The 15,405-nt window shown below is 42.1% G+C and overlaps 1 protein-coding gene across 1 annotated transcript in view; it reads left to right on the top strand.

The window, feature by feature from the left end:
* The first annotated feature begins 997 nt into the window (after positions 1-997).
* Positions 998-15,405, top strand: part of ARID2 (AT-rich interaction domain 2) — a 43,621-nt gene continuing 29,213 nt past the window's right edge. Inside the window, exons 1-3 of the mRNA XM_072401444.1 lie at positions 998-1,750; positions 3,987-4,080; positions 5,005-5,102. Of these exons, the coding sequence (XP_072257545.1) occupies positions 1,659-1,750; positions 3,987-4,080; positions 5,005-5,102 (284 nt within the window). The 5' untranslated portion in view covers positions 998-1,658. The remainder of the gene's footprint in view (positions 1,751-3,986; positions 4,081-5,004; positions 5,103-15,405) is intronic.

Here is a 15,405-nt window from a genome sequence, read left to right as displayed (position 1 = left end):
GGTAAGAGCATTTGTTGCAGAAGAGACATCATCTGCCCTGATCTACAATAGGGACCTGCCTGATTGTGGGCTTTATTCCACTTTAAGGGTTATTATTATTGAACAGGATGAAGATAGCGGCAACATATTACGCAGCACTGTACAATAAAGAGGGATGACAGATGCGGTATTTATTTATTCAACACAACCTTATCTTTTTCAACAAAAAAGTGGATTTTTATTATGTGCACTAACATAAATTTTTATATTTGTGAAAATGTGGGTTTGATGAGCAGTCCTGCTATAATTTTACACAGAATTTTGACAAAAGGAGTCTCTGCATTCAGAAAATATGTGCTTTGGTGAATGTTCCTGGAATAACACAATTACTAACATGACAGGGGCTTTTCTTGTGCCTTCACTGGCTGCATGCTTGCACATATACCCCCTTCCCCTATGTGAGGTGATAAGTATAGACAAATCATACACCAGAAATATAAAGAATTACAACAGCTCAGGCATTTTATTGGATGACTATGTACACCTATAACACTGAATAGCAGTAATAAAAGGGAGATTACACAGGTGGCCTATCAGCTTTAGTTAGCAATAATACATTCATAAAAAGGGAGAAAGAGCTGTGTTGTCTCCAGTCATTATAAAGCGGCTGGACGACCAGCAATGGCGGCCCCCATATCTCTCTGCACAGGTTTCCTTTAAACCTTCGCTTCTAACCCATAGTTTTACCACGCTCCCTTAAGCCGTCCCAACGGTCGGTTGTATGTTGTTCTTCGGCTTAGTTCGCCTTCGACTGCTGTCGTCAAATTGCACACCTCCCCTAAGCTCGCTCAAGAGAAACTCAGCTTCTCCTTCCTATTGTTCCCCGCCGCGCGCGCCATGAAGATCGAGCGGGCGCGTGCACGTGCAACGCGGCCCTCGCTCTCCTGTTGGCGACGTGAGCGCGCACATCTCTGTACAGGCCCGGCATGTAGTACCTGCGGCCGACGCTAAGGGGTCGCTGTTCTGCGCTTTCTGCCCCCCTCACCACCACCACCAGCAGAAGCAGCAGTGGCCGCCGCGGCCTGAGATCTTTTTGTCTGAGGCAGAGTGAGGAGCGCTTGATTCCGCAGGCGCTCAGCCGCCCGTACGCGGTACATGTGAGAGGAAGCGCCGGGGAGAGAGCGGACAGAGGCCGCGGAGAGCAGCTCACACACAGGCCAACGGCCGGCATAAGGCACTCACACAAAGGGAGAGAGTGGTGGGAGCCCGCAGCGGCAACACAACATGCTCCGTGTCCGGCGACCATCAGCCGGGCGCCCGTGCTGAAAAGCAGGAAGGGGGAAGGGCGAGGAGCCCGGCGGTCGGCGCTTTCGGGCCGCACGATAAAGCCTTAACGTTAGCGCCGGTCGCCGTGATCTGTGCTCCGGTCGCGGCCTGAACTTTTCCCGTGTGTGGCCCCTCCTGGCCCGGCTCTCTGCTCGCCCAGCGCCTCCTGTGCGTTCCATGAGCGGGCTCGGGCCGGCCGCTGGCTCCCTCCTCTCCTGAGAGCCGAGGAGCGGGAGGCCGCCACCCCCTCGCCTCCGAGCCGCATTAAGTGTGTGTAGCGCCCTGCCTGGCCATCCACATCCCTATACCCGGTTATCTGAGGACACCCGGGGCTGACTCCTGGGCCCCCTACCATGTCTAATTCCACGGCTAAATCACAACCCGATCACCGGAGGAAGGGGCTGGCTTTCCTGGATGAGCTGCGGCAGTTCCATGAGAGCAGAGGGTGAGAGCACCGCACATGTAGCGGGACGGACCGGGGGGAGGGGAAATTAACCGCCTTTATAATAATAATACTTAGGGGGGGGGCTGTGTACCGAGCACCGAGCCGCCAATCACCAGGGGCCCATACCGTCATGGTGTGTTGTGCCAGCCATGGCCCCTGCATATGTTGTGACTGGGAAGTGAACTCTGCTGAGTCTTCTCGGTTTCCCTCCAACTCCAAAGATCCCAAAACCCCGCAGCTGTGCAGGGGATGTCAGTGCTGCTCGGTGCTTGGAGGCCCTGTGCTCCCCCATGGAAGGTATGGTGCATGCCCGGGGTTGCCGGATGTCACACTGATACCCCCATTGTCACATTCTGGCAGGGGGTATTTACTATGGGCCAGGTGCATTGTGGGAAGGGGCCATGCCTGGTCAGTGTGCAGGGAACAACTTTCCAGCCAACCCTACAGGTGTACCGGGGCTGTCCTGTGTGGGTAGCGGGTGTTCCTGGGTCACCACAACATGGCACACAGCATTGTGATAGGAAAAGTATACTTCTATACCTGTAAGCCTTTAACTGCTGTGTAGAAAGTCCTCAGAGGTTGACTTGTTGCCATTTAGTCTGGAGTCTGGTAGTTGGATCCCAGTTCATACAATGTTTTATTACACATCGAGTGTCTGCTTGTGGACATTAGGAAGTATTTCTGGGTAATGTGGTTCGCTGGTTTGGTTGTTTAGTGTAAGGCCCACCCTTGGTGTTATTTGTTTTTACTTTGTACCCAGTGAAGCTTAGGTTTTATTTACTAGGTTAGCAGGACGTTTACACCTTGTTCTTTCCATCAGTTTGCTGCAAATATGGCCCGGTGTTATGTAAAAACATGAAGGCAGCACACTTTTATTTCCCAGCTTGCCACATGGATGTGTAAACAAGGCGTTGGGTCTGCCATTCACTGTCAGATGTGATGAAAGTTCCAGGACTGCTGACAATGTAACTTGGGACCCTCAGAAGGAATCTTCCCGCACTGTCAGCCTGGAGACCTCCAGCCCTGAATCCTGTGCTGATCTGTGAATCCTAAACACGGGGGTACTGAGGAAATGGGGGCGCCTAATTAGGGTACATAGGATGACCCTGTGTGCACTGCCTAATCTGGTGCAGGGGAATTTAAAAAAAAACCCAGAATTTGTTTCTGATTGATTCATCACATTTCACAGGAACAGTAAACATTCACTTTGCTCAGTAAATTATCTTCAGTGATAATGGCACTATCTTTTTTGTAACACAAAATATTATATTTTTCCAAAATGGTGTATTGGGGCACCTCTCTGCTGCCATGATGCGAGTATGGGGCTTATGTGAACTCCTGCTGCTTGGCACCTCAGTAGGCCCAAACCATTATTTCACTGGGTGAATATTTCCATGGGAGTTTTGCTGTCTGGGAGGGCAGACAATAACAATAGTGGTGCGGTGTGGGACTGGAGGGTGCTCGCTATGTGGCAGGATGGCACAGGGTGTAATTTGTGTTTGATTTGCTGATGATAGGTGTACTTATTCTAAAGACTTGGCATGGGCATCAATCAGGTATTTGCATAATCTTGGTGTGCACCCCGCTGGATTCTCACTTTCAGGCCTTAGGTTTAACTGTTTTATTTTAATATTTTTGGCCAGGCAAGGAGTATGGCCCAGTGAAGGCTTTATGGGTTCCCAACAATGTTGTTATTGGTATGACAACAGGCCGATGTCTAAGTGCCCCTCGGGTCTCTTTCAGAACACAACATTGTATGGCATGCACAACCATTTAACCCAATAGGGGTGATTGGTAACCGTTTAGTGTATACAGTTGCATTTGTGTTGTGCTGGGGATGGCAGCACTGTTCCCAGACACAACATGTTGCTTCTATCCCTCTGGAGGAGGAACCACACTGCGTACACAAAGGCCATGAGTGTAAATGTGTTGAGCTGCAGTTTGCACTCCAGGGTGCCCAGCAGCAGATTGAGACATGAAGGAGGCCAATTCTCACATGGGCGATGTGCCCCATATGTGTCCCAGGAAGATGACCTATTTCACCCAGTTTTATGTGTAAAGTAGGGTCCCCCCATATGTACCTCTGATACTACAGCACCCTCATACACTGGTGACATGGGAAAGCAGATTGCTGCACGCTGGAATAGAACATAGTAATCTGTGTTTGTATATATGATGTATAGGATGATGGGGTGTAAATACCCGGGGTCAGTGTGTGATATTGATGTCTCTGCAGGTCCCGCTTCAGGAAGATCCCGGCGGTGGGGGGCAGAGAGCTCGACCTGCATACCCTGTACACCAGAGTCACCACTTTGGGGGGCTTTGCTAAGGTGAGTGCAATCTCTGTGTGTGTGGCATGACACGGGGCATCTGTGTGTGTATTTAGCATGACATGGGAAATTATTATTATTACCCAGTATTTATATAGCGCCAACATATTACACAGCGCTGTACAAAGTCCATAGTCATGTGACTAGTTGTCCCTCAAAAGTGCTCACAATCTAATGTCCCTGGCATAGTCATGTCATTAATACAGTGTAAGGACAATTTTGGGGGGAAGCCAATTGCCCTTTCTTCATGTGTTTGGCCTGTGTGTGTAGTGTATGTGTGTAGCATGACACACACTGTCTGGGTATGTGTACCCCCCCCCTGTATTTTAGGGGTGTGGCGCCCCCTAGTTCCCGGGGTCATTGCCCCCTCCGGTATCTGTGCCCCCATAGTGTCAGCCTGTCCCTCCCCATCTCGGTGGGGGATGCCCTGTGTTTGGGGGATCGCCGTGACGGTGCTGGGCCTGGCAGGCCTGTGCTCTGTGTACGCCGAGTGCTGGCGGTGTCAGGCCGCTCGGTCCCCCGGCCATCCGGCTGAGCTCCCCGCGCCGCTCTCTACTTTCCGTCCAAAGTCAAAATTAGCGGGCAATGCTCGAACATCGATAATCGTCCTCCGAGCACGGCGCCTGGGGAGGGGGGAGGGCACTGCAGGTTTCCCGGCCTCACATCCCCTCTGCCCTCCCCTTTACAATACACAGCCATGGGAGGAAATAACAAAAGGCTGCCGACTACATCTATCTGTCGCCATCCCGGAACACACAGGGAGACCCCGATTATTACCGATCGGTGCAATGATCCGGGGGTGGCAATGATGTCACCGTACTGCCCCCCCCCCCTCCCCCGGACACTACAGGGCTTCCCTCCCATGAGACATAGGGGCAGGCATGGGGAGTCCTCTCAAGTCATATTATCACTTTTTACACACAGGTGTCAGAGAAGAACCAGTGGGCAGAAATCGTAGAAGATTTCCACTTTCCCAGGGGCTGTGCAAATGCTGCCTTCGCCCTGAAACAGTATTATCTGCGGTAAGTCAGCCATTCACTCTACATAGAAATACATGCTTTGTGTGTCCAAAGTGAAATCACTGGATGCTTTCCTTTATTGTTATGTGATAGATTGTTATTCCTCTTGTTAGACGCTTCTGTCATTCTTGGATACTTTGTCTCCTCAGGACATTTTTATAGGAGATTTCTTTTTTATAATCAGAGAGATATCTTGCATGGGATGTCCTGGAGCTGTACTAGTTATACAGAACATCCATTACACTACAAGTGATCACTACAAATCTATGTACAAGGAACTTTCCTCTTCCTATGGGCAGTGTGTAGAGTATGTGTAGAGTAGTATAGTATGTGTAGTATACACTTATATCCAGGCTGACTAATGTATCACCATTGTGTGTCCTGCCAGGCATCTGCTATAATTATTAGCTGAGGTTCTTAAACTCCTAGAACACCTGTTGATTACTGGAATCATCAGCAATTTTAGGTAATCAGCGAAGGGTGGGCCCTCATTTTTGGAATATTTTTAGTGTAGAAGTATTTTGTGCAGCGTTTGTTTTTTGTGTGGTTTGGTGGACAAGAATGACTTTTTTGCAGCAAGGTAATTATTTTTTGCCCCAACATATGTAACCTAGAATAGCTACAGTACTCTTGAATAGTTTGTTGGAGTTGTGGGTTGTTGTATGGTGTGATGAGATTATCTAATTTATTATTTTGTTATTTAAAGTCAACCCAAATGTAAAAACTGAAGAATATTCTGCAGTAAGGTATATTTGGAAATGTTAATTGTGTTTAAGCAGTAGCCAGAACAAATATTTGGATATTCACCTAAAGAAGCAGCAGCACACTTTGTTATGTGAGTGTGTGAGATCTGAGGCAATATTCACTTTCTGTGTATGGGGGAATGGCAGATGTGCCACGGGCTACAAGGGTCCCCTGTGCAAAAGGGAAAGGCTGAAGCTTGGCTTTCATGTTTACCACATGTGTTCCTCAATTCATTGTTTTTATGTAAAGCTTTTTTTTTTTCTTGTTCATACATCAGTGATTGTAAATAATTTTCCTTCCATTTTATGTGGTTAGGATTTAATATTGTTAACTGTACAACTTTGTTTTCTGGCAGTTTAGCAATCACTATCTCTGGATGTATATAAGGAGAGATATCTGGCAGTGTGTCCTTACTTCAGCTGTGCTTACATTAGTGGCTGGAGAAGCTGTGTAAATGCTCAGACATTTCTATGGTTGGCTGTCCTGGATTGCTGACATGTGTGATGATGTCCTGTACAAGGGTGCAGAAAAACCCGGACTGTATTTGGTGCAAACTCAGCATTCTGTTCTGATATGTTTTCTGACTGATTTTTGGCTTAGTAGTAATTGCTAGCTATTTGCTGAAGGCAGAACTCCAAACAAAAACTTACACGATAATAGCCAATTAGAAGGACAACATAAAATATACTTTGTGGTACTTCTAATGTTTATTCCAGTTCTCTCTTCAGCATTTGTCTGTCACATGATGCCCTCAATGTAATCATCACAAGTATTTAGTCCATTTTATCCGAACCCAATTGTTTTATTCTGGATGTACCTAAACCTTTGACTGTACAGTACAAAGAAGTTGCACAGCAAAAATCTCATCTGTCACTTTGCCCTCTCCTCCTATCAGTATACTTGTTATCAAAAGCACCATTTCCCTCCTTCACTCCAGCACAGCTGAACAAAGATAGGTCAAATTGTAAGCACGTACTTGGCTTGCATTTAAAGGTTTACATTTCATTATGTCTAAATGATTACAGGGCTTCAGATCTGTAAGCTTGGATATGCACTGATATTTTGTATAAAGCTGAATTATATTCTTCTGGCCTCTTTGTGATGTGGTCTTGTGTGTTGGACCTTCTGCATAGAGGTTTCTCTGGCAGTATTTGGTGTGTAAATCTGTTGTAGTTATGATGTTAAACAGGGTAATGCTTTTGTAATGTACAGGTCCATTCACTAGTAGCGTATAGTTAACACACATTGGATTACCACAACTATTATTTTGTCATAGTTGCTGGGGGAATCTGCACACAATTAGTATAAGTAGGTAACTTCATGGATCAGGAGGCTCAATAAACCGTATGGATCTGAAAAATATTAAAGCTGGTAGATCTGTAAGGTTAATAAACAAAGTACCTGACAACTTCATTGTGAAGAAAAAATCTTGTAACAAATTCACTTGGAGAAAATATCTAGTTTGATTTTATTTTTAAGTGTGAAAATCCCTGGGTGCTCTGATGAACACAATGCCCTGTGTGCTTGGATTGAAGGTTTAGCCCCAACCCCAGGTCACCCATTATAGTCCAAAGTCTATAGTGAGGTGGGATGGGACCAGACTCTTGGTCCATTAATGTAGGAAGGATGTGCGTATCAACGCACGCTGGAATAGCAGGTACTATGAGTGTTTCTACAAGTGTTTTCAAATAAAACCCACCCCAGTTCCCTGTTATGTGCTGCAGTATTTACACATAACGTTTGCTTTAATCATTTCTTCAGGGCTCCATCCATACCAGCTAGTCAAGTGACATTCTACTTGTGTGTTGGCATCAACAACGGTGCTAAACATTCATAGTTTGTTGTTTTTAATTACATAAAATAGGTTGTCTGCCAAGGTGGGAGGTACATACCACACATTTACACTTTATGAATGTACTTTTCATAAAGGTAGAGTCCATACTGAACAATATGATTTTTAGGTAGATATGCTGTCTCCCAAGAGCCAGGTCACATCTATGTGGGGCAAGTCTTTGACTTTGGTAAGTATTTGGCGATATATGAAAACCTTGTTTGTGTCCTCGCTTTTTTTTTAATTTTTTTTTCCTTTATAAATTACATTTATCATGTACTAGTATCTAACTGGCATCTAAAGCTTCTGTTAAAAAAATCCTATTTTGGCAGAGCCATGTGATCCTGAAAAAGTTACCATATTAACTTCATAATTTGAGTATTTGTTGGGCTTTCCTTAGAGTGAGGCTGATTTCTGGTAATATTTTTTTTTTGCCTCCTTGGGGACAAATTAATTTAATTTTTTTCCTTTTTTTTGCTGTCCTAGTCAAGTGCTCGTTCGTTGTGCTGGAAATGAGAAAAGGCAGTGTTATAACCCTGGAATGGGACTACAGGACCCCACTTTTCTATATTTTATGGGGAGAGGCGTTCTGTAGTACACTGGGATTGCTAGGAACAATGCTGAGTGACAACACTTGCACAAAGATTTCTGACAGAATCAAGAAGTGTAAACTTGTAAGATAAGCAAATTCACCTGTATAAATACCAGACTACAATACATCACTTAAATATTGACAATCTGTTGAACTTTTTGGACATCACAATGTTGTGGTAGATGGAAGCGTCAGAATCCACAGATTTCATCATTCACTTGTATGGTAAGGACCATTTGCTAAGGAACTGGACCACAGGCCAGAGTGCACTTTAGGAATTCCGGACCATTTTTTGTCAAAATGTGTAAAAAAACATAAAGGTTTGCCCTCACAGTTGTTGAGTTTATTCAGTAAAGCAAGGCCAAACTTCAACCTCTTGTTTATCCCGGGCCTGTCATGTATTCTTTTTATGCCCTGTCCTTGCAGTATTGATTCCAAGAGCCTTGACAGATTGCAAGTTCTTCTTTTTTCAAGCTGTGCTTATTCAATGAAAGTCAATAATTTTGTCACGATAGCCATACAGCCGGTTTTGTATCCTCACTGTTTCAACATTTTTTTTTTCTCTGTTTTAAATTAATGAATGTTTTTACTCCACCTGAATGGTATTTCCTCCTAGGTATAGGTCATCTGGTCAGCCTGATATGAATTGCTGGTTCCAGATTTTACAATAATAGCTGAATCAAAGTTTGTAGATGAAGCATCTAATGGTGTATGGCTAGCATTAGCAGTCAATGTTTTATGCTTGGTGCAAAGCAAGCATGTACTTAAGTTTAGGTTTTAATTTAGGTAAACATTTGTTTATACAGATTTAGATGGGCTATCAGCAATTTGTTTAATACACACAATAAATCAGCACACACTTAACAATTGCTGTGTGGTTCCTATATTGTAGATCATTTTCAAAGCTACATACAGGAGTGGGATGTTCACCATGTAACAAAACCACTGTAAAATGAAACTGGGATTGTGGTAAGTAGGATGTCACTAGCAGAGAGAGAGAACTGCTTTTTATATACAGATCTCCTGAAACAAAACAGGTGAAGTATATAACATTGATTATCTTCTTACAGTGGCACCTGTAAAATTGAAGTTGATGTGTTGCAAACAGGAAAATTGGGCAAGTGTAGGAATCTGAGCAACTTTTTAGGATTCAAACTTTAATGGCTAGATGATTCGGTGTTACTGGTGTGCAGTGATTTGTACCTACTCAAAGTGGTCAGAGGAAGGACAACTGGTAAACCAGCAATAGTGGTGGGTCATGGCTGTCCAAGGCTCATAAATCCATGGGGGGAATGTCGGTCCATCCAGTCTGATTCCACAGATGTGCTGCTGTAGTATGTAACAGGCCAAAGTGCTCATCTGACCTTTGTCTACCACCGAAAGTACCTACAGCAACCGCATGACCATGCCCACTGATGATAGGGACAGTGGAGCAATGGAAACTAGTGGCCTTGTTTTATGTTTTCCTTTAAATAATGTTGGTGGTCAGGTAAATATGCATCCTGGGGAATAGATGGCAGCACAATGCGCTATAGAAAGATGGCGGGCCAGCAGAAGTAATCCCAAAGGACACAATATTCCGTGATCTTGTATAGTTTTGTGTGCTGTTTGACGACACATGGGGACCTGCACAATATTAGGCAAATGGTTTTATTTGATCAGCATATGATGTTAGGGATTCAAAGCTGCCCATGTACATGCAGTATTAGGCTGGTAGAGTAAGAGGTTGGATTTCAGTAGTAAAGGAGTAGTAAAGTTTATTCCCGAGTCACCATGTTTAACATTGGCTTCAGGGGTTTGTTATTTTATTGCATCTATTATTATACATGGTCCAGCCTGATCAACTTACTTTTAAAAGGGGAAGTTCCTTAAAAGCTTTACAGGTGGAAAGAGCATCAAATGTCTCTCCAACTCCCTGTGCTAGAATAATGTGTTGTTAGGGAGGGAAAGGAGCCTGTTTGTGGAATGTGGAGTTTTAATCTCCTCATTGCAAATTCTTTTCAGGTGAAATAGTAGCATGTGAAATAGCAAATGTTTACTGACTCGGGGCATATATAAACAAAATACATTCATCATATTGCTGTACGATATACCTCTGGTTGATGACCTTACCTTTCATTTAGAACTCCTTCTCTTGGCTCTAAAGAATAATTTAGTTAGTCTGGTAAAAAGGTGTTTGTGGGTATTTGAGCACTAGTAAGTGGGGTCACATTAAGGTTTCTACAGATGCACAACATACATTTACTAATTTGTTTTTATTTTCTTTGAAGGTTTTTATTCATTGAAGACCAAAAAAAGTTTTTCCTAATTTTGGAAATACCTCTGTTGCATTTAGTAGAAAAAAGTAGCTTCCTATTTTCCTTGGCAAATCAAATCATGGCTTTTATGTAGTACACAAGTGTAGGCCGCACTGAAGCCATGATCTCTATCCTAGTTTTACCAGGTGAAATGAAGGTCTTCCATGGGTGAAAGAAGGGTACACTGGTGGGGTCATATTTGTACATAGATAAGCTCTGTCTAACAATGAAAGATACCTCAGTGTCCACCAGTGCTATGATCATTTTTCATACATAATACATACAGTGCTCAACCCAGAAATTTTTTAAAGCCGGGTGGGAAGAAATTGTAGGTGGGTGGCAGCCCCTGTATTGTGACCTAACTCTTTAGTAACCACCCAAAAACAGCCGAGTGGGTGCTGAAAAGTGCCGGGTGGTGCACCCAGCTAAAAGGGCCTGGGGAGAACCCTGTATATAAAACAAATCAGGTTCCATAAACGTCCACATTTTCGTCTCCATGTTTGGAATATTGATATAGTCGATTAAGATGCTGGGGTGATATTATGTCATAGATTGTCAGCTCCTAGATAGAGAAAAAAATGGTGCTGTTTTCTCATTTTAGTAGGTAAAAGCGGATTACTATTTATTAATGAAACAAAATTGTCTTTTTATATAAACATAACTAGTAAATCTTATTAGAGGATTTTAGTATTTTAGAAATCAATTTCATTTCAATTCATTTCATTACATGTTTGCATATGTGGCCTCTGCTTCCTTCTTCATAGCACAGCACAGTGCAGGTGCTTTTCCTGCTTCTTTCACTTAGTTTTCTGTGTGCCCAGGAGCTGACAATTGCATGGTTATTTACCACAGACATGAAAAGGGCCCCCTACTATGATCCAGGCTCACGGTCAGGAGATCTACTCATCTCCTGTCTTGCTGACACATTTTAACAGACAGGAAGTGATGGGACCATTTAAAAAGCTGGACAGTAAAAAATGATTTTAGCAGCATAGAAGAAGGCAAGGCCCCATCAGATGTGTTTCTGTTTGTATATTTGTTGCAGTGACTCTTGTGTTGTAAAAGATAGGAAATAAGTTTAAATTCTCACTCAAAAAAAAGGAAAAAAGATAGTTGCTGATAATTTAAGAACATTTCTTTCCTTTAACTTTATTAGACTGATACAGTGTACAAATGTAGCAAAATAGCTGTGGCTTTCAGGTCCTCCAGAGCAAACCAGGATGAAAACCAAACTGTATTGTATTATTATATAAACTTTAGACATGCACATAATAAATATTTGTGGTTAGTTCCCAGAAATAATGTATTTTCAAAGTAAAATTGTAATATTTAGAATTTTGTGTTGGAAGATACTCTGAACTGGTGGTATAGGTGACATGAGTATAATAATATTTACATATTATGTTCTGTTAATACCTTCAGTGTAACTTCAGAACCTTACTTTATTTTTAAATGGTCACATTGGATGATTCCTCCTCCTCCTCCTTATTTTTTTCTATTGGCAAGACCCTACTACAAACATAAAACATGCAGGAAAATCAATAATTTGAATGTTTACCTGCTTAATTTTTGGATTTACGATGCGCTTTAGAAATGCTAGGTACATACCACTCCCTAGCAAAGCTCTCCGTCATTGCACATCATGGTCCTCTTCTGAGAGTATCCAAGTACTGTCTGGGCTGGCCCAGCTCCCTCATTTCTCCTTGCATGAATATTTATGTAGCAGCAATATTATCAAGTGTCACTTGAGTGACCTCTTTAAACCTGTTGGGACTGCCGACATCACATCTAACCAAGATATGCCGCAACAGTTCAAAGGTTTTTGGACATCTATACCAAGGAGGAGTAACTAACATGAATAAAATGTAAAATAAAAAGCATTTTAGCTAAAGTTTATATAATGTCCATTTGTATCATTGTGTGTTCATATATGCGGTTGCTATTGGCTAAATATTAGAATGCATTCAGTGGCATATTTATAGACCAAAGCGAGACAACAAGCGAAGCTGTTGTTCTGTTTACAAACACATTAATCAATATTATGAGAAAATGGTAATGTATGGTCCCATTTATTCCTCCTTTATACAGTGTTGTACCTTTCCCTAGGCTGCTTAGAGCCATTTATGACAAAGAACAGTGACACCTGCTGGTTACAAAAAGAAAACATTGTAGCCAATGTCCTAGCATTTGTTTTATTGTTACTAGATTGCTGCTAATTTATGTAATGAAATGGTTTCTATTAGTGCTGTACGCCTTGCAATGCCAGTACTTTCCGCGAGTGAATTCTTTAAGCACTGATGCTAATAGAATATTATAATGTTTATAAATCTTTTGGATCCGGTATACATCCAGTTTGTAATAGGAACACCATTTAGTAAAATGGTCTTGGATTGGTAGTACACAACAATATTGGGCATTTTGTTCCTAATAATGTGAACTTTAAGGTGGATCCCTAGCCAGGAATTTTCTTTTAGTCTTGGGTATCATAGTGAATGGTTTGAACATTTCTTGGGTTTATTAATTGCTGCCGTGGTGGGGAATTTATTTCCATGAATGTTCCCAAAGTAAGGGACAATTCCACAGTTGTCATTGGGCTAGACTCACTTTTTGCCCTGTATGTTCCAGTAGTATAGACCCCACAAAAACTAGAACAAAGGCTTTACCTAAATTTAGTTTGTAGCTTTTGTAACAGATTTCCTTGTCATGTTATTAGGAAGGTAAGGGCTGTTACTAGCAGAATATAACAGAATATAACAAAAGAGAAAATATTCCTCGATGTGACCTCAAGTTGACAGAATTTCACTCACAAATTCAACTTTTTGCTGCAGGCAACTTCAGAACATGAAAGTGTTCGTTGACACAGAAACGTAACTGTAGTCCTCCATTTTCTACAAATCATTATTGGGAGAAGCATTATTAGACACACAAGTTAGTCATAAATGTGGGGTTTATAGATTGCAATGCCCTACAAGTGTAAGGTGTTTAATCTCAGCCTTTCTGTGCCTTGGACTCAGACTAGCCTTTGAATTTTTGTTTCATACAACAATATGTGTGCCATCTGTTGTGGAACCGCAGCAGATTGTTGGAATCCAGTGTTATAGTTTTCATGAAAAGCTTGGATGTGAAAAGCTTGATATGTTCAGGTTTAGAAAGGTGAGATGGTAAAAAAACAAAACCCCAGTATTTTAACATCGCTGCTGCTGACGCGATCTGAAATATTTAAATATTAGGACATTGAAATGGTTATCTTGATATATTAGGATTTATATGTGTTCTGATGTGTTTTCATTCATATTATAATTTGTTTTCTTTTGCATTATTTTTCACTCTCCTGTTTAATTATTATGTTCAAACTAGTTTGCAGGTTTAATACAAAATATTTTTTTTCTAGTCAGTCTTAAAAAAGTGTACTAAAATTGCATTTTGCTGGCCTGACACTGTTTTGAGTGAGCAGTGTGAATGTCAATATTTATAAAGGGAAAAAAAACTATATAGGAATTCAGCTGTAATATAAAAGTTAATTTTAGTTCTTGGTTTTGTGTTTACATAAACATTAGTTCAGGAGATACAAGTGTTTAGCATCCTTAAGGGAAAAGCCAGATTTGGCTCATGAGCTGTGACAATGCATGATCAATGCATCTGTCCTGTCAGAAATACAGGCCTAGCCTGGGAACACAATTCACACTTGGGAATACCCACCATGTGGAAAGGAGTTGAGCAGTGTGTGAGTAACAGGGATGATCTGTGCAGTGAGGGGTAATACCATGGGGATCTTGGGCTGCTCACCCCTTGACCAGCCTGAGGTCTTCTGCATGGCCCACCTGAGGATGGGGCCTGGCCAGAGTTGTGTTCCAGGGGTACTGAAAATTCAGGTACAAAAGGTCAGGCTTTCCCCCAAAAGAATTATCAGATTCTAGGCTCGGGGCATTTGAGCCATGTCACAGTATGTTGTTGACCCTCCAGGTCATGTGAGTCCTATTTATTTTTTAAGAGTTTAACATTAAGAGTGTATGCTGCTGATACCTAGGCAGTAGTTCCACTGAAGCACAGCAATGTTTTTTTTTTTTTTTTTTCTTGTACATGTAGTTATTCAGATCGAGGGCAAAGTGAGCAGTGGAAGCACAGGTGTGTATGGCTAAGCATGCACTAAACTGCTATGGTTTTCCACAAATTAGCCCGTCTGTCATAAATATGATCACCTGTCTTAATGTAAGCCACGTTATAAGCAGACGATACAACATGAATTACAGAAATTCAATATCTCTTTACACAAGTAACACATTTTAGCCACAAGCCAAAACTAAACAAACTCAAAAAATAAAAAAGCTCAGTATTTATATACACACACACACATTTTATTTTACTGCAGTAACATCTATGTGAGTGCCTACGGCAGCCTACTCCTCACCTGCTGTGACCTTCTGCTCAGCTATTCCATATCTCACAAGATCAAAGTTTTGTGCTACTTGCCAGGGGTCAGCTAAGCAAACAGGCAATACATATTTACTATACTTCCAAGCAATATGTTCACAGGTTCCAGTTCTAAAAAACTTACAGGAGACAAAGGCCCTGGTTCCATCAATCATCTAGACCCATTGTTTTACCATAACTAGCTCTAAAGATTGCTTTATGCAATCTGTTTATCTAGCTGTCAAAGACTTAATGTACAGATTTGTAAATAACTATTATGACTGTTTGTGCAGTTGATAACCTCCTATCTGGTTCATTTAACAATAAAGACCACCCTGCTAAAAGCTACAAAAAATATAAGGGGTTGCAGAAAAGTTGTGGTCATCATTATTGAAATGACCAAGATAGCCGATTACTTGTATGCAGAAAAAG

Source organism: Pyxicephalus adspersus, chromosome 2, assembly GCF_032062135.1.
Source record: "Pyxicephalus adspersus chromosome 2, UCB_Pads_2.0, whole genome shotgun sequence".
Lineage (NCBI taxonomy): Eukaryota > Metazoa > Chordata > Amphibia > Anura > Pyxicephalidae > Pyxicephalus > Pyxicephalus adspersus.
This window is presented reverse-complemented; position numbering and strand designations above follow the sequence as displayed.